The sequence below is a fragment of the Ictidomys tridecemlineatus genome, chromosome 6, assembly GCF_052094955.1.
Source record: "Ictidomys tridecemlineatus isolate mIctTri1 chromosome 6, mIctTri1.hap1, whole genome shotgun sequence".
NCBI classification, from domain to species: Eukaryota; Metazoa; Chordata; class Mammalia; order Rodentia; family Sciuridae; genus Ictidomys; species Ictidomys tridecemlineatus.
The window spans coordinates 16602447-16625733 of record NC_135482.1 but is presented as its reverse complement, the minus strand read 5'-3'; the positions used below and the strand labels follow the sequence as shown (position 1 = coordinate 16625733).

Here is a 23287-nt window from a genome sequence, read left to right as displayed (position 1 = left end):
CCCACCTATAGAGCCAGGTGCCTGTGGGTTGTCTATGTGGGTTGTCTTTGCCTTACTCAAATTTACCTCCTATGGAGGGAGACCTATTCTAGATTGAACAAGGTGTCCTCTAGGCTAACAATAGTTCTGTGCATGAATCTCCACCATGTTGAAACCGCATGGCTTGCCCTTTCTCTCCCAGCTATGGGGCCAACTTTTACAATGTGATGCTATTAGGCTCTAAATTCTCTCCAAGACTATCTCCACAGGCCCTTCTAGGGTCAAGCATTCAAAAAGAAAGTCCCAGGGAGCTATCTGACTGGGAAATCTATTGCAGAACGTAGACTAACCGCTCTAAACTCTGACATCAAATAAAAGACATCATCAGTATTCTGTAAGAGGACCGAGCAATGATGGTTTCCGTCATTTATTTTTCAGTGACTTGGGAAGGCAAGCCTTGGAAACCACTTGCTTTCAGCAATCCCCTTTAACTATGTCTTTGGAATTGTAGAATGAATGTGAGTGCAAGAAAGGATTTCGAGGAAATGGGATTGACTGTGAACCAATAATTTCATGCTTGGAACAAACTGGGAAATGTCATCCTCTGGTGAGTTACTTTACTTTTTGTCATTACTTTAAAAAAAAAGACCCTTGAGAAAGAAAGAAATTAGGTTATTTCTTATCAGAAACCCTCGTACTCCTAAAGGGAGCCCCTAAGCAGGATATGAACAGTTATTGCAATTTTCACTCCATTTCAAAGTTTGGAAGAATGGATGTAGGGTTGCCAGATGAAATACAGGACACCCAGCTGGATTTGAATCTCTGATACACAAAGAATAAGTTTTCAGCAAAAGTAGAGCCAAAATTTTTAATGCATAAGGAAAGCTTGTACTAAAACTTATTCATCATTCATCTGAAACTGGAATTTAACTGTGCCTTGTATTTTTCATTTTCTAAATCTGGCAGGGAAGAAAAGAAAGAATTTATTTTTAAAAATGTCTTCATTGGTGCATGATAGTTATACATAATGGTGGGGTTCATTCTGTCATAATTATAGATGCATGGAGTATAATTTGTTCCACTTCAGGACTCAGTACTTCCTTTTTCCTCCCCTTCTCCCTCCCCTCATTCCCTTCCTTATTCTACTGGTCTTCCTTCTATTTAAGTATCATTTTTAAATGGTGCTTTTGTAGATATACATATACGTGGAAATCACTATGATATATTCACATAGGTACATAGCATCATTTGGTCAATTTTATTCCTCAATTCCTCCCTTTCTCCACCCTCTCCTCTCCCCCTCAATACCCTTCCTCTATTCCATAGATCTCCCCTCTATTTTCATGGAATCCCTCTTTTTTTCCCCTCCCTTATTTTGCTCTAGTTTCCACATATAAGAGAAAACCTTCAAGCCTTGACTTGCTGGGTCTGGCTTATTTCGCTTAACACGATGCCCTCCAGTTCTATCTATTTACCAGCAAATGCCATCATTCCATTCTGAAAAGAAAGGATTTCAATGTGGTTAAATAAGAGCTGTACCTGCCATGCAGACAGGAGCCTTTCCCCCGCAACACTGAAGGGTCTCTGGGTCCCTCCCACCCTCTTTCCGCCCACATGTGTGCATCTCACCGTAGACGGGACACGTTGTCTCACTGACGTAATTCAGGTCTAACCTTCAGCTAGGAAAACAAAACATGTTCTTCACCTTGGTTTCATCAGGCAACCTGTCAGTTTGCTTCTGCTGGTGTCTGGAGCTGTGTTTGTCAAGAGGGTTATGAAGGAGATGGCCTCCTGTGCTATGGAAATGCAGCCATGGTAAGTCATCGGTGAGGGACTCAAGTACGGAATGAAGACAAACCCTAAGGAGGGCTGAGGTTGTAGTTCAGTGACAGAGCTCTTGCCTCGCATGTGTGAGGCCCCGGGTTCCATGCCCCACACCACAAAAGAAACACGACAACAACACGAGGCAAATGAACCTCTTAAGAGCTCGCCTTGGACATGCTCCATCTACACATTCTTTGCTCCAGGAGATTTTATATGAGGCAAGGTGCTTCCCACAGAAGCCATGCAGGCTCTGTGGCATTTTTCGTGAGCAGCAGGGAGTTAACTTTTATTTGGCACCTTCTGGATGCCAAGTAGTCCTGACTCCTCTTTCTTGCTAATTTGTCTTTTCTTCCCACGTCCCAAATGAACGACTGACTGGCCTTGCTAAGCTGCCTGGTCTGTCTTGTCTACACGGAGTCTCTCCCACAGGTACCCAGAGCACCCTGGGCTTACCGCTGTCAGAAGTGTGTGTGTGTGAGTGTATGTGTGCGCATGGGTGTGGGTGCATAGGTGTGAACACCTTTGTATCAGGCATTTTACTAAGTTATAAACGTGCCACAGTATTTCATTTAAACCTCACAACAACCCTCAACAATAGGCTGATGCTATTAGTGCTCATCTTACAGGTGAGGAAACTGAGAGGCTAAGCAAACTTGCCTGTGGTCAGTGGCCATCTAAGTGCAGAGACACTTAACTGCCAATGTAGAGTATTCTATCCATACAGTCAGGGTCACACCAAGTCGTCACTGTCCCTGCAGTGGTCCATCTCCTCCAGCACTGAAAAATAAACTCCAGAGGGAAGGTCTCCATCTTGTTTCCTAAGCCACTCACGTTGCTTGAAAATATGTGTCAGAATGAGACATTTTCTCATCACTTCCCATTGCTATTTGGGTCCCCTTCCTCCTCTCTCCATGGGCACACCAACCCCCCAGGGTCAGCCTCCTGAACTGAGAGCCTTGCTCCACTGCTGGTCCCTGGAGATGCCATGGCATCCGACCGGCAGGATGCTGTTCAGGACTGGTCCCACTCAGATCAGGCCAAGCAGCTAACCCAACACCCTGGCACAGAGCTCAGGCTCCCACACTTTTTCTGTGCTGTCCATGGGCCACATTGCTTAAGACCCTACAATTCTACTCTCACCTTGTCCCTCACCTTCTGTGGAAAATAAGGGCCGGTAGTCAGGGCCCACCCCCTCAAAACTTCCCCTTTAGGGAATGATTCAAGCATCTCAGTTCTCATGCTTGTTAACTTTCTAAACTTTTTAACATGTATTTACTGATGTATTAAATGGCCTCAGCTGCCTTCAAACAGGAATTGAGCTCTGAGATTTATGGTCTTGATGTAAACTGGCATATAATATTGCTCTTGCACTTCGGTGATATTCGTTTTTTAAGTGTCATCATACACATTAAGTTATCTAATTTTCTTAATCCCCGGAGGAAAGCCTTGTCAGATTCAGGTTTCAGATAAGACACTTTGTGTTCTCAGAGACAGTAAGTGGCTTTCCCAAGATCACACAGCTGATAAATCACAAACCCAAGAATTGAGCCCTGTCTTTTTTAAAGCAAAGTCTAGAGTTGTTGTAGTTGTTGTTGTTGTTGTTCACAACCAGCAGTGTTGGTTATCTTTTCAAGTCTTTTCTTCCTCCAAACAAATGCAAGCTACAGAAGGGCAGACCCCACCTTCGCGCTCCCTATCCTGCTTCCTTTCTGCATACCATCCCAGCGCCCTGGTGGTGGCTCCATCAGTTAACAAATTCCTCAGTTCCTAATGAGAATTGACTGCATGCCAGCCTCCATTCTAAGCCCTTTAGAAACATTAACACCTCTAGTTCTCACACCAACCCTATGAGTTGGAACTTTTATTATCCCCATTTTACAGATGAGAAAAAAAATTGAGGTGCATTAAATGCCTTACCCAGGGAACTAGGAAATGGCTGAATCGAAAGAACATGCAAGTGGTTTGAATCCATGCTTCACACCACCCCCTCAGCTTAGGCTCTGAAAGGGCCTGTTTGCTGAGCTTTGTGGCCCGCCCTTAGGGTCTACAAGGCCATGTTCTAAATTCAGGTTGTTGCATTACTCAGAGTTTCTGGAATTAATTTTTTACTTCAATCTGGAGGATGATCAAGCCCCCTAAGTATGAAGGTGAAGCTCTGGCCACATAAATTCAGCTAGTTTGGGCACCCATCCATGTCAGCCTCAGGGAGGTGGCCCAGAAAACACACCCAGCCCTCGAGGCTGCCCAGAAATGCTTCTCATTGTTTCTTCTCTCGTGTTCTCTCTCCTCTCTCCCGCACCCCCTTGCCTGCAATGAATAAGGAATTGTCTTTCCTCTCGGAAGCAGCTATATTTAACCAATGGATAAATGTGAGTACCCTCCTTGCAATTTAGTATTGGCAACCTATGTGATTTTAGAAATCTGAAATGTATATGATAGAAAATTGAAAATGCAGCTGATAAGGAGGGAGGGGGTTTGTCCTGAACAGTGGTTCTCTACCCTGACTGTGCTTGAGAGTCATAGGGAACACATTTTTACACACACACAGACACACACATATATATATATATACATATATATATATATATATATACATATATATATATACATATATATATATATATATATACATATATATATATATATACATATATATATATATATATATATATACATATATATATATATATTTATATACACCCTTTCTTGGAACCCCCGCCCCCGCCAAGACTCTGATCTGCTAGGTCAGAGTCTTGCCCTGGGCATCAGTATATTTCCAAAGCTGCCCAAGTGACACTGGCATATAGCCGGGGCTGGGAACTTATGGTCTATGGTAAGCTGGGCTGGTCAACCTTTCAACCAATTCAAATATATATGAATAGACTTGCTCATCAGATAGATATTTTTTTAAAAAATTAATATCATTCATGTTATAGGTCACCAAGTTAGATTTGGATAGCTGCAACCAGGGATATTTCATATGTGATTAGCTCTCAGCTCAACATGCCCAGAAGGGCTTGTCCTTCACCCCTGGAAAGTATCATAAAAACGAATCCAGTCCCACCCTAACCGGCTATCTGAATCTCTGTTCCCTTTGAATGCACCTAGGTGGCTGTTCCAGCCAGCCATCGGGATCAATGGTTTAATCCCTTTCAATCAGCACAAGCAAGATGGGTCTCGCCTGGTCAGCACCCACTCTGGGACAGCTCCCTGTCATTTCTGTACAGAGCTGCTCCAATCGCCCTCCCCCTATGGGCAAGAGATTAAGAGCCCTCTTCTGAACGCACTGATTTCCACCTAGATCCGTCACCCATGCGGCCAACCATGTGCACACACCTGCCCCGTGCTGTGCCTTATCCCACTCTGACTAGCTCACAAGAGCTGACTGCACATCTTTTTACAACTCCACTTTCAATGCTGTCACGTTGGTTGCTTGAAATCAGCCCCGATGGGAGTATTTACACCTGAGAAGTCAGCAAATGCTACAAACCAAAGTGGTCTTCCCCCTCCCCACCCCCGAGATCCAGATGTTATGCATAACCATGCCACTGCTTCAACCCAGAGCTGGCTCTCTAGCAAGAACTAGATGACGATGACGATTAATTTCAGGTTTCCATTCTCTTCCATGTTGAAACTGTTCCTATAACCTCCCCACCATCCTCACTGGAAAGATTTTCCAGAATTCTCATGGTTTTTTTTATATGTCTGCATATACAGAGAGAGAGAGAGAGAGAGAGAGAGAGAGAGAGAGAGAGAGAGTTAGTTCTATCAGGAGTATTTCTCTGGCTCTTTATTTAGACAAAGTACCTATAAAGACTCAAAGTGTGACCTGACCAGGAAAACTTGGGTTTTGATAAGACAATAGAATGAGTCTCAAAAGAGAATATGAGTCATCAGCTAGTGGTTAGGATGGATTTGGAGATGGACCTAGGAGGACCTGGCCAGTATCCCTGGAATTACATCACATGCAACATTGTCACCTCTGCCAAGTATTCCAGTATTCAAGTATTCCATTAGTCCCCTAACATGAGTCTCTTTTTTTCCTGGCACGACTCAGAACGCTTCTCTACGGCTCATGCTGTCCACCACCTCGAACCTCACTGTCCTTGTGCCCTCCCAGCAAGCTATCGAGAACATGGACCAAGACGAGAAAATCTTCTGGCTGTCCCAGAGCCACATTCCAGCCTTGATAAAGTGAGTGCTCTTTATTTTACTCACCATGACCTCTGACGGGCATCCGTGGGAACATAGAAGATTGATGTAGAGAAGCCACATGGTCCTTCACATCCTTCAACTGATCTTCCTCCATGCCCTCCACCCTAGGTCAGTAAGCTGGCATTATTGATAGGCAGCTCTGTGCGACGCACTGTTCTGCTTTGCATAAGACTTTCATTTCAGCCACCCCCAGCAACAACCCTAAGAAATGGGTGTGATAATTATTCTTATTTTACAGATGTGGAAACTGAGGCACTGGGTGGTTAAGTAACTAACTCAAGCCAAGACTGATACCTGCATAGGGAATTTGAAATTTGAATATGGCCATCTGGCTCCAGAGCTTATTCTCCTGACTCCTCAGTGGCAGCACCTTGCACCTGGATATTTCATTCTAACACTATGTTCTGTTGTTTTAGATACCACACGCTCCTAGGCACATATGGAGTGGCAGATCTGCAGAACCTGTCATCTTCTGACATGTTGGCAACATCTTTGCAGGGCAACTTCCTTCACCTGGAGAAAGTGGATGGGGTAAGAGAGCACTGTTTAATTGAAGCATAGCATCTGTGTTCATATTGTACTTTTAAATTTTTGTGATATGGAAATTTCCAAGTATATGTAAAAATGGAGGCCCGGGTGGACATTACCCCGCTGCAACAATCAGCACATACATTTATGTGAGTGTACATGCATGCACACGTGTGCACACACACACACACACACATACACAGAGCAGCTATCCTATGAAATGTGGCCATGTTCCTATTGATTGGTCACAAGGCTCCTCCTGACAGACATAGATGAATACAGGGAGGATGAAGGATGTGCAATTCCAACTACTTTTTTTTGCATCTGGTTAACTAAGAACTGGTTATTAGTAATTTACTAACGGGGTCAGCACAGATCATTAAAACTTTACAGGAAGTGAGAGGCCTGCAACAATACCTACTGAGCCCCTACTCTGCACAGGCCTGGATCTCAGTGCTGGAGGTCAGGCAGCACCCAAGGGAGAGCCCAGCCCCTGGGAAGCTCATCGTCCAGCATCCTAGAGAGTGTCCAGAACTCTGATTTCAAATCCCAGGAGGAAACCTGGTTACCTGGCTGCAAGTGACAGTGTTTTAAAGCTCTTTCCATAAATTGTACAGACAAGACGAGGGTCTGCCAGCAACAACTGCTACACAGGCATCACGGCCACAGTCAAAACCGCCTGAGAATCCCTGCTGTGGAGTGTCCCTGCCTCCTGCCCAGCAGCAAGCACTCTTGCAAGGACCAGTTCAGCTCACCTAAACGTGTGGGGCTCAGCAGATTGTTCATTTTATAAAGCAGACAACACCTACATATGGTCCTGTGGATGTTTTTGTGTGTCTTGTTCTGATAATTCCAGTGATGCTCGTGTTATTTTCTGAGTTTTTAAAATAAAAATATGAGGTGCAAAGACACAACTGGGCTGGAGGAATATCTGCTACACTAGATAATATTGAAGCACATAAATCAAATAGCTAGAAGAGAGGCTTTTGAACATTCTCATAACAAAGAAATAAATTATTAAGGTGATGGGTACCCTAAGTATACGGAATTGATCATTACCCAATGGATACATGCACTAAAATATCACACTGTGACCCACAGTATATACAATTATCTATCAACTAGAAGATGAATTTTAAAAAATTGTATGTATTTAAAGTGTACAGCATGATGTTTTCATGTACACATGCATTATGAAACGGTTACTGCAGTCATGCTGGTGTGCTGGTGTTTTAATTCATTGATTCTCTTAGCAACATTAACTGAACATCCGCCCTGAGCAGGCATATCCCAGGCCCCAGGCTCTAGAGATTCAAAATCCATCAAGGCCCCTGACCTAGACAGGCTAAATGTCAAAGACACATTTTTTTTGGTTTGTTTCTTTTTGTTTTATTTGTTTGCTTGTTTTTCTCCCAGTATATGTATTCGTACAGGGAGGATAACTTCCCTTTTCTGTGGTTGTATGTGATGTGGAGTTACTCTGACTGTGTCTTCACATGTGAACATGGGAAGTTGTGTCCAATTCATTCTACTGTCTTTCCCATTTCCATCCCTCTCCCCCCCACCCCCCCACCCCAACTGCCCTGTCCAATCCAGTGAACCTCCCTCCTCCCTCCCCTCTCCCCACCTATTGTGAGTCAGCCATGCATATCAGAGAGGACATTCAGCCTTTGGTTTGGGGGCTTGGCTTATTTCACTTAGCACGGTAGTCTCCAGTATCATCCATTTACCAGCAAATGTCATAATTTCTTTCTTTTAATGGCTGAGTAATATTCCATGGGTTTATGTACCACATTTTTTAATCCATTCATCTGTTGAAGGGCATCTAGGCAGGTTCCATAGCTTAGCTATTGTGAGTTGAGTTGCTATAAACACTGATGTGGCTGTGTCACAGAAGTATTGCTGACTTTAAGTCCTTTGGGTATATGCCAAGGAGTAGGATAACGAGATCAATGGTTGTACACTCCATGTTTTCTGAGGAATCTCCACGCTGCCTTCCAGAGTGGTTGCACCAATTTGCAGTCCCACCAACAATATATGAGTGTACCTTTTCCCCCACATCCTCGCCAACGTTTATGGTTAGTTATATTCTTGATAATTGCCATTCTAACTGGAGTGAGGTGAAATCTAATGCAGTTTTAATTTGTATTTCTCTAATTGCTAAAGATGTTGAACTTTTATATATATATATATATATATATATATATATATATATATTGTATTTCTTCTTCTGTGAAGTGTCTGTTCAGTTCCTTAGCCCATATATTGATTGGGTTATTTGGGGTTTTTTGTTTTGTTTTGTCTTGTTTTTTGGTGTTAAGTGTTTTGAATTCTTTATATATCCTGGAGATTAATTCTTTATCTGAGATGCATGTGACACATATTTTCTCCCATTCTGTAGGCTCTCTCTTCACATTCTTGATTGTTACTTTGTTGAGAAGAAGCTTTTCAGTTTGAATCCATCCCATTTATTGATTCCTGATTTTACTCCTTGTGCTTTATAAGTCTTGTCAAGTCAGTCAGTTCCTAAGCTGACGTGGTGAAGATTTGGGCCTACTTTTTCTTCTGTTAGGCACAGGGTCTCTGTTCTAGTGCTTAAGTCCTTAATCCACTTTGAGTTGATTTTTATGCAGGGTGAGATGAGAAATAGGGGTTTAGTTTCATTTTGCTAAATATGGATTTCCAGTTTTCCCAGCACCATTTGTTGAAGAGGCTATCTTTTCTCTAGTTAAAGTTTTGGGCACCTTTGTCTAGTATGAGATAATTATATTTATGCAGGTTTGTCTCTGTGTCCTCTATTCTGTACCATTGGTCTACATGTCTGTTTTTGTTTCAATACCATGCTGTTTTTGTGACTATGGCTCTGTAGTATAGTTTAAGGTCTGGTATTATGATGCCTCCTGCTTAACTTTTCTTGCTAGGGATTGTTTTAGTTATATTGGGTCTTTTGTTTTTCCAAATGAATTTCATGATTGATTTTTCTAGTTCTATGAAGAATGTCATTGGAATTTTAGTAGGAATTGCGTTAAATCTGTATAACACTTTTTCAATTTCTTTCTTTAGAGTTTTATAGTTTTCATTGTAGAGGTCTTTTATCTCTTTTGTTGTTAAATTGATTCCCAAAACTTTTTTTTAGACTATTATGAATAGAATAGTTTTCTTAATTTCTTAATTTTCTTAATTTTCTTAATTTCTTAATTTCAGTTTATTCATCACTGATGTATAGGAATGCAATTGATTTATGGGTGTTAATTTTATATCCTGATGTTTTGCTGAATTCACTTATAAGTTCTAGAAGTCTTCCAGTGGAGTTTTTGGATCTTCTAAATATAGAATCATGTCATCAGCAAATAGTGATAGTTTGAGATCTTCTTTTCCTATTTGTATCCCTTTAATTTCTTTCTTTTGCCTAATTTCTCTGGCTAGCATTTCTAGGAATATGTTAAATAGAAGTGGTAAAAGAGGACATCCCTGTCTTGTTCTAGTTTTTAGAGAGAATGCTTCCAATTTTTCTCCATTTAGAATGATGTTGGCCTTGGGCTTAGCATAGATAGCTTTTACAATGCTAGGTGAGTTCCTACTGTCCCTAGTTTTTCTAGTGTTTTGACATGAAAGGGTGCTGTATTTTGTCAAATGCTTTTTGGGCATCTATTGAGATGATCATATGAGTCTTGTCTTTAAGTATATTGATGTGATGAATTATATTTATTGATTTCTGTATATTGAACCAACTTTTTTCTCTGGGACGAACTCCATTTGACCATAGTACACTACCTTTTTTAATATGTTTTTGTATGTGATTTTCCAGGAGTTTATTAGGATTTTTTGCATCTATGTTCATCAGGGATATTGGAATGAAATTTTCTTGCCTTGATGTGTCTTTGTCTGATTTTGGCATCAGGGTGATACTAGCTTCATAGAGTGAGTTTGGATGGGTTCCCTCTTTTTCTAATACATGAAATAACTGAGGAGGATTGGTGTTAGTTCTTCCAAAGACATGTTGTTAATGAGTTCATTCCTAGGTCTGATATAAATATCTCCTTTAACCAAGAGAGATGTGCACAGTGGCCACTGCTCAGGGAACTTGGAGCTGCCCAAAGTGAGAAAAGTCTCCGTCACCCAGGGCTCCCAGGAGGAATTTCAATTAAAGGGTCACGATGACCAGGTGTGGTGGTGCATGCCTGTAATCTTAGCAGCTGGAAGGCTGAGGAAGGAGAATCACAAGTTCAAAGCCAGCCTCAGCAACTTAGCGAGGCCCTAAGCAACTCAGTGAGAACCTGTCTCTAAATAAAATATTAAAAAGGGCTGGGAGTGTGGCTCAGTGATTAAGTTCTCTGGGTTCCGTTCCCAGAACCAGTACCAAAGAGGGAGGGAGATCACGAGGAGGAGAAGAAGAGGGTAGAGCTTAGTTGCTCTACCTGGCTGGTGGCTGGCTGGGCAGCTCGGGTCTTACTTAGCCACACTTTTAAATAATTGACAGTCCTAAAAAGTGGTTAGATTCTGACCAGAAAATTCAATTTCTGTCTGTATCAATTTCTAGGGCTGTTATAACAACAGAAATGTACTGTCTTGTGGTTCTGATGGCTAGAGTCCAACATGAAGGTGTTGGCAGAGTAGGGTCCTTCTGAGGCTGGGAGGGAAGGCACGGCTAAAGGCCCGCATCCTGGGCTGGGAGCTGTCCTGCTGATTGATCACATGGCGTCTCTCTGGGTAGCTGTCTCCATGCAAACTCCCCCTATATATAAGGACACCTGTTGTGTTGGATTAGGGCCCACTATAAAGGCTTAATTTTAACTGGAGTGTGCCCTAAGTACCCTACTTATTTAAATAAGATCACAATCTGAGGTCCTGGAGGTTAGGGCCTCAGGGCATGAATTGTGGGGTTAGGGAACACACTTAACCACAATATTGTCTGCATTTTTTTTTCAAACTGTGGGGTCACCTTATCATGAAGGTAACCTCACCCAGCCTCTTTTTTTTTTTTTTTTTTTTTTAGTGAAATAGAATAGAATGAAATAGAATTGATAACAGTGAACTCCTGCATAGTAAGGGAAAAATGCCCTTTCGTTTCATGTGTGTATGACGTCTAATAAGTCACAATTCAAAGGTATTTCTTACTCTGGGTGTAAAGTAGAAAGGTTACCGCTGCTCTAGGAGTGCAAAACCCGGAGATAATTTGCACCGTCCTCTGTCCAGTTTTAAGAGGACAGTGGAACAGGTTGCCAAGACACCAAAGAAGACCCACAGAGATGAGATGTAAGACAAGGTTTATGGAGAAATGCTTATGAGAAGATGCAGGGGCGACAGCTGGACAGGTGCTTCACCAGGAAGTCCAGTGGTGACAGGCTGGGCAGGTGCACCTCCCACGAGGCTTTGTCCAGGGGAGGCCAGCTAGATGAGGTCTCTCTCTGAGGTGCTCTGATCTGTACCAGTTACCACAGGGAGGGACTTTACAGGTTGGGTTCAGAAGCAGCAGCATCTTGTCTTGCTTTGTCTACCGGATGACCACAGTCTCAAGCCAGCATGCAAGAAAGTAGCTTCCTAAACATAACCCTAACTTATCCTGGTTCCCAGTCTGCACGAGAGAAAGCCCATGTCCTTGAGGACAATGTTCATCTGCACGTTCTCACCCAGACTCGCTGATATTGTTCCCTGTCCCAAAGCCAGGTGCTTGGGAATGGCAAGAGGCACGTCAGGGACCAGGCGTTTTACTGTCCTCCTTTTCTCCAAGGATGACACATAGTTCAATCCTGAGGTTGGCTGTGTAAACACTCACCTCCCCACTGGGGTTTACATTTGCAGAATATCACCATCGAAGGAGCATCCATCGTTGATGGGGACAATGCGGCCACCAACGGAGTGATACACATCATCAGCAAGGTGAGGGCTTCTGCTCTGTACACACTCAGCATCCCCCCCTCTTTGTCATCTGTCCTTCTATATGGTATCGTTTTGGGGAAATTAAACATGCTCAGCCTTATTATAAAAGTAACCTGTTTTGTGCTTCATCTTAAAGGCATTTAAAGTCAGTCTCAGCCACCCTTTCCCCAGCCTGTGCTCCACCACAAGCCCTCTGTCAAATGCAGCCACAAATGTCATCTTTCCTGAGTACAGAAAGGTGGTAACAGGCCTGTGAGCCTCCTAGCATCGGAGGCTCATAATCGAGAACTGGGGGAGGAGTCCAGGGGTGCGATCCAGAAGGTTCTAAGAGAAAAAATAAAAAGCGGTAGAAAAAGTATGATTAGATTTTCATTTTCTGCTAAGTCTCAATTCAACAGCTTTCAAAGGTATGACATAGAAAAAATAGGAAACAGAGTTGTGAGCTACCCTATCATTTTCCGTTACTATATTAGGATCTTCATTCAAACTGAAAGAACATAGGTTACACTGGGAACACACTTTCAGAAGGTAGAAGATGAGGAGGGACAATTAACTCATTGCATTTTAACTAAAATTATTCCCACTTGGCAATTATATACTCACTTTTTTTATTTGAAGCTGTTGAAAAAGTCCACTGTTCCTGTTCAGAAGAGAAAGGGTATTTGTTAGAATCCTGGGTCTACAATTTTGCAAAGATCTTGCAGCCTCCTGAGTTCCCAAGAGGCCTTAAGAAGCACATTTTAAGCATGTGATTCATTACTGGCAGGAAATTGGGACTTCATGTAATACAAAGCAACATCACCTAACAGGAGTGTTTCTCTTGTCCACTCCTGGCTTTCCAAAATACTTAAATGACTTCTAAAAACATCAAATTATCTTTTGTCCATTTCTGCTTTTTTTGAATGGATACAACCTTCCTTAGTAGAGTGGCACTCCAAATCATCTCCTACACTGACCCTATTATCATGGGGCCAGTCCACATCCCACCCCCTCTTGGGAGTCCTCCCTAATCCAAGCAGCCCAAATTACTGAGGATAAATTGTAAAGTGCCAAGAGGATAAATTCTAAAGTCATACGGAGTCTGGGCTTGGAGACTTAGTTGTGTGACCTCGGGCAAATCACATAACTTCTCTGAGCCTTGTTTTTCTTCCACATGAGGATTAAATAACTGTCTATCTTTATGCCTGCTGCCGAGCAGACCATCAATAAACATTAATTTCATCCCCTTCTTCTTCCTCTGAAATTCCCTGGGAGCTTTACGTAGTATGTATCTGGCTAGCTGTCCATTTTCTCATGTTGATAATTATTTCTTATGAAGCAGGTCATGAGCCCCTCTAGTGATGGCTTATCCCTCCCGGAGGCTTCTCTGCATGTCCTGCCCAGTTCTCTGCTTAGCCTCTGGTTGCACTGAACCCTACTGGGCTCCTGCGGTATCTGTCCTCTGGCATCAAGAGCACCTTTGTCAGAACTGCCATGTACGGTAGTGCAGATTGTGCCCTGAACCAAGGGGCCTAGCCAAAGAGTGGAGTGGAGTTCAAACTCCAGCCCACAGCCCTTGCTATGATTTGTGCCCACTTAGGGTTCTGGAGAAAGGGGTGCCTCTTTTAAAAGTTGCAATGGCCTTCTTAATCACGTATAATTATGTGACGTGGACATAGAAACCAAGTCTATCACACCGTTGTCTCATAGCTCTCAAACCTGTCCCTTCCCATCTAATCAACTCCAGTCCTTCCTCCCCCTGGAGCTCCAAAAACTCAGAAGTGTCTTGTCTTCCTGTGACCCACAGACTGGCAACTTCTTCTGTAAATATCCAGATTGTGACTATTGGACTTTGCAGCTCATTTGGTCTCTGTCACAACCATTCAATCCTACCATTGTCACGCAAAATCAGTCTTAGGCAATGTGGCCACAAATGTGCGGGGCTGCGCTCCAATCAACTTGATTTTCAAATGTGGCAGCAGAGTGGATCAAGCAGACTCCACTAATATGGATGTCGGTTCCCCGAGGGCAGGACCCAGGCCTCAGTCACATTTGTCTATCGGGGCCTGGCTCATGGTAGGCATTCATTTGGCTGAAACAGGATGAGAGAAACATTCCAGTGGTGGGTTCTTCCATCTGAGAAGGTTCTAGATAGGATGAGAAGATGGAAATTGTCTTCCTGCCCAGAAGGTCGACCATACCAACTTCACACATGCAAAAAGCCTGTATGGACCAGACGGGTGAGGAAATGAGTAGAGGGAAGGCACTAGGGAGAGGGGGAGACCTTAACCAAGGGAGCTGCTGCCACTCTCTGCACGTTGTCTTATCTGTGGGCTTGCTGACGGATGTTTTTAGAAAGTCAGGCATCGACATTTTGACGTAAAAATTCCCTTTGTTTATCACACTGCCTGAGCCAAGGCAGATTCAGGCTCCTGGGTTACAGTAGACTTCAGACTTCTGGAAAGAAATGAAAGGCCTGAAGAATAAGCCAAAGGACAAGAAATAAAGGATTTGGGGTGCAGCCTGTTGTAGGTCAGTTAGATTTGCTGGGTCTCCCCAGACGGAGTAGATCAAAGAAAGTTAGAATGGATTCCTCAGGGGGAGCCAGGAACTCTTCTATGTGAGATGAAATTTTCTCTAATTAGGGGGACAGACCTGCCTACAGGCAAGACATAAAACCGAACTAATAACAGCTCCAAATTCTCTCAGCCTCGTTGCTCTGCATCCTTAAAATAATTTTATTCTGTGAGAAATCAAAACATTTTCAATGTCACTTCCTTTGTCTAGAGAAGTTAACGGGACGTCCTTGTGTATCAGGGAAGCAGCAAATGCTACCAACGTGTGCTAAACAGAATCCTGGGGTTTTCTTTCCCAGGTGCTGGTCCCCCAAAGAGGACTCACTGGCTCCTTACCAAACCTGCTCACCCGGCTGGACCAGATGCCTGACTACTCCATCTTCCGGGGCTACATCATTGCAAGTACCATGTTCTCTGCGTGACCGCCTTGCTCAGGTCACCAGGGAACAAGGAATCCCTCATGGGCTCTTGTTTCCTTCCTTCACAGCAATACAATCTGGCAGGCGCAATTGAGGCTGCTGATGCTTACACGGTGTTTGCTCCAAACAATGATGCCATCGTGAATTACATCAGGGAGAAGAAGGTCACAACTCTGGTAGGTATCGGGAACAAAGAGGAAATTCAAAGCCTCAGTCACGTGCCGTTTCTCACCTTCCTCAAGGCCTGCCTGCCCATGCCGTGCTTAGAGTGGATTCACGCAGAGATTCCCCCGTGCACAACCCCCCCCCATGCCAGAGCTGCCGTATACCTAGGGCATGTCTCTGGAATCACATGCTCCAGGCACCCTGGAGCCTGGCAGGATCCTTATGGTCATCCGTTGACCCCTTCCCTGGCCTGTCCTAGGTCCTAAGCACCTGAGATGCCAGCAGCAGTGACCAGCAAGGGTGGATCTTATTTTTTTTTCCTTCTTCTTCCCCCCACCCCATGTTCGCTGACTCCTAACATCTGGGGAACATCTGGGGTTGAACAGTCCCGCTTTATCAAAGGATTTAGTGAGTTAATTTAAAAGACTCAATCCTGGTGCTCTCTGGTTAAAACCCCTGGGTGGATCCCATTTCTTGTGGGACTCTATCCAAACTACCTCCTCAGCTACTAAGCCCTCCTTTCACGGGCCACAGTTTCTCTCGGGTTCCATGGTGGTCCCAGGATTCTCATTCTGGAGGAGCCCGGGGCTGCTCCAATCCCAGCTGCACATGGGAGAATGTGTTTGAAGCTGGATTTGCACACACAAGCCTGCCGTTTTCACTCATACCTGTAGGCAGCGTGGCTGAGATGAAGATGCTAAAAATCTCAAAGTCCCACTAAGCTACCACGGGACCACTGCTGCGAACAGCCTGTGCTTTGGGAAAACCGTACGGTCTAACCCGAGTGATGACCTCACAGAGCCTCAACATGTCAGAGACACACCTGGTGCCGTTGGTCCTGTGCACACACACACACACACACACACACACACACACACACACACGCACGCAGAGTCCTCCCTGCCTGGTCTTCCAGTGCAGGCCCACGTCCTCAGGGACACTGACTCTGGCCACAGCCGCACACGCTCCCTCCTGCCATGGCTCCCCCTCGGCACCTAGCACAAACCCCAGATTAATGAATGGCCTTTCCAAGCAGCATCCTGAGCTCTCCAACCAGGTTACAACCTCTGCCAACTCCTAGAGCGGCCATGATGGAAACGCAGGACTCTTGGATGGAATCAGACACCATCCTGAGCCCGTCCAGTCCCGTCCCTTGAAACCTGTTCAGTGGAATATTCTTTTCCTGCCTTGGGATGAGGCATCAGGCCATCTCAGTGCTTGTCTACCTCCCCCAGTTAGTCCCCTGGTCACTTTAAGCCATAAACACCATCTCAATTATTTTAGTCCATTTTTTTTCACGTCTGTGACCAAAAGACCTGACAAGAAAAACAGAGGAGAGGACGTCTATTTGGAGCTCACAGTTCAGAGGGCTGAGTCCCTACATGGCTGACTCCATAGCTCTGGGGCCGAGGTGAGGCAGAACACGGTGACAGGAGGGTAGGGCAGAAGCCAGCGGCTCGGGACAGGCAATCAGGGACAGGGAGAGCTCTGCTGACCAGAGGAAAATATCAACCCCAAAGCCATGCCCCCAGCGACCTATCTCCTCGTGACCCACCTGCCTTCAGTTTCCACCCAGTTAATCCACATCACTGGATTAATCCACTAATTGGGTTGCCACACTCATCATGGAATCATTTCCCCCCTGAACCTTCTTGCATTGCCTCACACGTGAGGTTTTGGAGGACAGCTCATATCTAAACCATAACATCAGTTAAGTAAAATAATAATGATAAAAATTCAGCCTACCATAATTTGGATGTGGTTTGAGTGTGTCCCCCACCCTTTCATGTGTTGGAGCCTTAGTGCTGGGTCTGGCGATATTGGGAAGAGGTGAACTTTTAACAGCTGGGGTTTGGTGCAAGGTAACCAGGTCACTGGGGTTACTACCCTCAGAAAGGATTGACTTTGGTTTCATGGAGTAAGTTGTGAGTTGTTCTCATCAGATGCACCCGGCTCCCTGGCTTCCTGTCTCTCCCTGTGATCACTCTTACACAAGCTCCCACCATTGTGATGCCATCAGCAATGAGGCCCTCACCAAATAAATGGGGCCACTCAATCTTGTGGCTAAATCAACTTCTTTTCTTTATGAAGTACCCAACCTCAAATATTTTGTTATAGCAACAGAAAACAGACTAATACACAGTGCAGCTAAGTGCAGGCAGGAAGGTAGAGAAGAAGGCGTGGTCCTTGAATCAATCAGGGCCTTTGGGAGACACAAATCGTACCACTCAGCTGAAGAGAGAGAATTTAATAACATGAATTGTTTATTGAGTATAAAATCAGATGAATATAATTCCAAGGTGGAAAAGAGAGAGGGAGAGATCACACAGATAGCAACTACAGGAAGCATGTAAGACCCCTAAGGATGAGGGAACAAAAGGAAGAGATTAAAATTATAAAAGCTTAGACACTTAGAGGAGGAACCGGCTGGAGCTGACACTCAGACTTCTGGGTAGGAGCTGGTGTCTCTGAGCTTGGAGAAGGGTTTCCTGGGCCCAAGTCTCAGATCTGCAGGAAGGGGTGTCGCCCCTCTGGGGTCTCAGAGGTGGGAAAGCTGTGATAAAATTGGTTCTTCGAGTGGTAGAAATGGCCATCCAGACTCAGCTTCCACTGCAGGAGAACAGTAGTGAGAGAAGCAGGGAGCAGGTCCCCCTGCCCCCTCCAGCCTTTCCCAATGCCAGAGCCCGACAGGGGCCACTAGCCAAGGAGAAATGGAGGTCACAGCCCAGCCCCCCAGTCAGCACACAGTACGGTGGGTTTGGAGCAGAGTCGGTAACTTAGCAACCCTCTTCTCTCCTTCCCCAATAAATTCAGTTTGGGTTCCACCAGGTTTTGTCGAGGGGCAGGAAGTGTTGGTGACTAGGAAGAGACATAAAGAGGACAGGACAGTGGTTAGGAGGGAGGGAGATGGGGAGAAAGACCCTAGGAATCCAGAGCCTACCTTCAGCTTTCCCTGGAGATAGGGTGGGGGAAGCCTGTCTGTCCACCCCCCCAACCCCCTGTGGCCACCTTGGACAATTCCAGAAGCACCAGCTCACAGTCACATCTGCACCAGAGACCCCCACTCTCTTGTCCCAAGCCAGCTCTGCATGTGTGGGTCTATCCCAGTGCAGCTCACCTGCAGTCCCTGGCTTAGGAGATTGCCCAGGACTGAGTCGGACCCCAATGCACAGGCCACCCTATCTTCAGGGCACCCAGACCAAATGCCCTGTGGACCTCCTCTCATGATCCCTGGGGTGAAAGGGAGCTGGGTGTGGGGGCTCTGTTCTCCCAGCTCTGCCCAAAGGAATCATCTTTAAAACCCACCCCCAGCCATCAACCGTCCCTCTGGGTTTTAGTCACTGGAAGTTCCCAAACATCCCACTGGGGAACGCCGCCAGGTCTCTCGGGTGCTCTCATTCACAACCCACTTATTATGGGGTGCCTCTGTGTTTTGATGTCTTAGTCAAAACTCCAACAAGCCTTTGCGCCTGTTTGTCACCCCGGCCCCGGTGCCGGCACAACCTGTAACTGACAGCCTGATTGTTGACTGACTCTCTCTTCTGTGCCGTGCAGGAGGAGGACGTCCTGCGGTACCACGTGGTCCCCGAGGAGAAGCTCCTGAAGAATGAACTGCACCAGGGCATGCACCGGGAGACCATGCTGGGCTTCTCCTACCTCCTCGGCTTCTTTCTCCACAATGGCCAGGTATGATGCTGCTGTGTAAGCCCAGGGACAGGGGGTTTAGCTCCTATGACCCCTATCTCTTCCATATTGGAATAATCTCACAGCTGCTTCCTAAGCCTTAGCAGCCCAAAACAGTCTTTGGTTTGACCAGAAAGAGTGACAGCTAAGCTAGATCGTGGAACTCCCAGTCACCTACCCCGTGGTCAGCCTGCAGGTAGGAAGGTGGCCTTATGAATTGTGATATTCGAGTCCCCAGCAGTCACAGGTGACCCTCAGCACCAGTACAGCAAACCTGACATTGAGTGCCTCAGGTGGTCTCCAAGGTGGAATGGCACCTGGGAGCTCAGCCCGAGTCCCAGGATGTGGCAGCAGCTCTAGGACATAAGGAGCCCAGAGACCTACACAGGACACAGCAGCCAAATGAATCATGTCATCATCACTCCATGCTGATGCAGCTCAGTCTCAAGGCTGAGCACCACCCTGAGATTCTAGCATTTATCTCACACTCTCCTGAAATATTTAAATTATTAGAACTCATTTTAAAAAAGAACTAGGGAGACTGATATTTAATATATTTCAAATATAAAATTCTATTCATGTATTTCAAATACCAAGTTAAAAAAGATTAAGGGAAAGAAATATGGAATGAATCTAACAGAATCATGGCATATACATATATAAATGAATGAAAGGGAATTTCTCCCTTCCGTATACATAGAGAGTACCAGCCAAAAATAAAGAGGGCTGGGGCTGGGGCTGGGGCTGGGGCTCAGTGGTAGAGCGCTCGCCTAGCACCCGTGAGGCACTGGGTTCAAAACTCAGCACCACATAAAATTTTAAAAAAATAAAAGTATTGTGTCCACCTACAACTCAATAATATATATTAAAAATAAATAAATAAAGGAGTGAAAGGAAGATCAGTAGAGTAGAAAGGGAGAAAAGGGGAAGAAAAAAGAGGAGGAATAAGGATCGAAGTCAAATTCCTTATGTGTGAAATTTTGCAAAAAGGAACCCAAATACTATGTATAATTAAAATGCTCTAATAAAATATATATATATATATTAGAAACTTGAATCTATGAAAACATAACAAGAACCTCACAATAGAATTCTAAAATTCTCACAAGAAAAGTTAATAAAAACAAATTGTTAAAGAGACACTACAGGCGTGGTGGCACACACCTGCCATCCCGGCAATTTGTGAAGCTGAAGCAGGAGGATCACAAATTCAAGGCCAGCTTCAGCAACTTCTTGAGGCCCTAAGCCACTTAATAAGACCTTGTCTCAAAATAAAAAAATAAGAAGTGTCGGGGTCGTGGCTCAGTGGTAAAGCCCCGGGTTCAATCCCCAGTACCAAGAAAAAAAAAAAAAAGAGAGAAACACAACAACAGACTGTATTAAAATTAAAGTTTAATTTCAGAAGCTTTTAAGTAATAATAATTTGATTCTCTTTAAAAAGTGTAATCTTAAAAACAATTTTTTCAGTGGTATCATCATTGAATCACAAGTAACTTTTTATGTAAAATCTTTTTATCTGGAGATAAATAAGATCCTTTGTACTCTTTACTATTTGGAGACTAATCTAATTCCAAATATTTTTCTCTGACTCCCACACATAGTTCAATAGTGATAACTTTGAGGAAAACTTTTAAATATATAGCCTTATCTTTCCAATATTGTCAACTATGTTGTGGATAGAGAGCTCTCTTTTCTGGTCTCTTTTCCATCCGTCATCTTTCATTTCCTTGTGTAGAAATGAACATTCCCGAGCACTTAGTTGACTCAGTTATAGTGTTTTTGTGTTCATTTTCCATTTGTCTAGAAATGGAGCAAGAGCTGTTCATACAGTAGAGGTTTCGCTCTTACTGGTGGTCATTGACCTTCTCTTATGACAATGGACATGCATGAAAATGTTTCCAAATGAGGAGGCAACGTTTAGATCAAAACCTTAACTTCTCTGAATATATCTCATGATAGAAGTGATTCAGACTTATTTTCTTCATGCCAAATTAAGCAACATCGCAACTTCAAATGCTCTGCTATTTTGGGTACCTAAAAACAGCTCAGCATCTTGGAATTCTGGAAATTTGTGCTGTAATCACTATTTGAGACTAAATAAGGTTTCCTGGTGGTTTTCCCAGCGTATACAGACCTGGAACATGTCTATGGAACTCAGCTATGATTTATCTCAACATTCAAATAGAAATTCACTTGGGCTACAAGTAAATCTTAAAGGATGTTAATATTCAGTGGAAATGCAAATCTAGGCACCTAGTTGGGTCATCTTAATATTGCCAAGGGGAGTGCTGAGGATGTTATTTTATGTATTACTTGGTGAATTTAAAACCCTTATGAGATAATGGGATTTGGGGTTATTGTAATGAAGTCTTCTTTTTCTCTCAACCTTAGCCCAGCTGTCCCTACACACACACACACCATTCCAAATACGTCATTCTTAAAACTCTTTTCTAGTTGTCTTAATTCTTTCATAAATGCCATTTAACCTTTCCAAGAGTCGTCTGCAAGTTAACCACAGAGCAGAAACGTGCTGAAAGGACAGTCCTAGCCCTCGTGTCTTGTTGGTAGAAGACATTCACACCCCCAGAACCTCCAGGCCACAGCCCAGCTGAGCACATCCACACCGCCATCTTGCCAGCAGACCTGACATAAGGATCACAAGGCAGTATATTTCCCAAGAATGTAAAACAATTGTTTTGAGTGATGGAGAGGTATCCCAGAGCTCACCTAGAACAACCTCGTCCCTCTACAAAAGGGAACATTGAAGTTCAGGAAGGGAAAACAACAGGCCCAAATCACTCAACTAGATGGTGCCGGATACAGGACCATAGTCAGACTCCCCTCTCCTAGCCAGAGCTCTGTCCTGTCCACCATGGTGTGCCACCTTCCACGTGCATAGTGAAATAGCCTCTGGGCTGCTGTCCTATTGACAGCGCCCATTCCCATCTTCCCCATCTCTCTTCAATTTGCTATAATATAATATTTAGTCCTCTTGCTCACAGCTCTATGTAAACGAGGCTCCAGTAAACTACACCAATGTTGCCACCGACAAGGGAGTGATCCACGGCCTGGGGAAAGTTCTGGAAATTCAGAGGAATCGATGTGATATTAATGACACCATTATTGTACAGGTAAGTTATATCCAGAACCAAGATACAAGGAATGAGTGATGATTTATTTTTTTATAATTTTAATTTTTTAAGCTTAAGAATTTTCTTTTAAGATATCTCAGTCCAAAAACAACTCAGTGAGCATCTCTGATGTTCCCAGGAACACATGGGCTGTGGTTCTGCAGAGATAAATAAGATGTGAGCTTCGTCCCTGATGGGCTCTTGATCTAGTGCAACAGGGTGCTCCTTGGGTGCCTGGGAAAGGCCATTTGGAGGCTGTGTTGAGCAGGAGCCTGAAGCCACAGCTCTCCTTCAAGGGAAAATGAGCAGGGAGGGCTCTGGGATGCACCTGTGTTGGGTATTGGCTAAGCCTGGTCTACTAGAAGAGAAATTAGGAATGGATGATTTCAGTGTATTATGGGATGCTCAAATGGAGGCTTTCCACCTCAGTCCATGGGACAGCAGAGGATCCTTTACTAACAGTAATAACTGCTGGTGTTGATTAAGTACTCACTGTGCGTCAGGGGCTGCTCTAAACTTCCCCACAATACCTACAAAGTAGGTACTTTCACTGTACCCATTTCACAGATGGGAAAATGAGCCAGAGAAAGATTAATAATGCACCCAGGCTCACACATTAGCAAACAGCAGCCCCAGAGCCAGAATTCTGAATAGCCACATTATATTACCAAGTAGTACTATACTACCAAGTACTACCAGTAGGTGCCAAGTTAAGAACCGGATACACAGGCAGGCCTCTTTCTATTTTAGGAGTAGGTTGCACTTGAGTAATTTAACATCTGCATTTTAACATCTGCTCTTCATAGGTGTTATTTCTTTGGAGTATCCTGACTCTCTGCCCCTCAGCTAGACCAGGTCTAGCACCTGAGGATGGACACATGTGTAACACATTGGTAGTCCCTGAATC

General features: G+C 44.2%; 1 protein-coding gene and 1 long non-coding RNA gene across 2 annotated transcripts in view; one reads left to right on the top strand and one right to left on the bottom strand.

Annotated features, from left to right (window-relative positions):
• The window catches only part of Stab2 (stabilin 2), a 161677-nt gene that overhangs the window by 69818 nt on the left and 68572 nt on the right, over positions 1-23287 (top strand). Inside the window, exons 26-35 of the mRNA XM_040281812.2 lie at positions 491-586; positions 1699-1794; positions 4125-4172; positions 5861-5997; positions 6435-6549; positions 12349-12426; positions 15281-15379; positions 15469-15576; positions 19121-19252; positions 22252-22380. Of these exons, the coding sequence (XP_040137746.2) occupies positions 491-586; positions 1699-1794; positions 4125-4172; positions 5861-5997; positions 6435-6549; positions 12349-12426; positions 15281-15379; positions 15469-15576; positions 19121-19252; positions 22252-22380 (1038 nt within the window). The remainder of the gene's footprint in view (positions 1-490; positions 587-1698; positions 1795-4124; positions 4173-5860; positions 5998-6434; positions 6550-12348; positions 12427-15280; positions 15380-15468; positions 15577-19120; positions 19253-22251; positions 22381-23287) is intronic.
• Positions 11797-23287, bottom strand: part of LOC144378563 (uncharacterized) — a 36133-nt gene continuing 24642 nt past the window's right edge. The window contains exons 4-5 of the long non-coding RNA XR_013440360.1: positions 13030-13066; positions 11797-12750 (exon numbers count right to left, since the gene is read on the bottom strand). This is a non-coding gene — a long non-coding RNA (uncharacterized LOC144378563). The remainder of the gene's footprint in view (positions 12751-13029; positions 13067-23287) is intronic.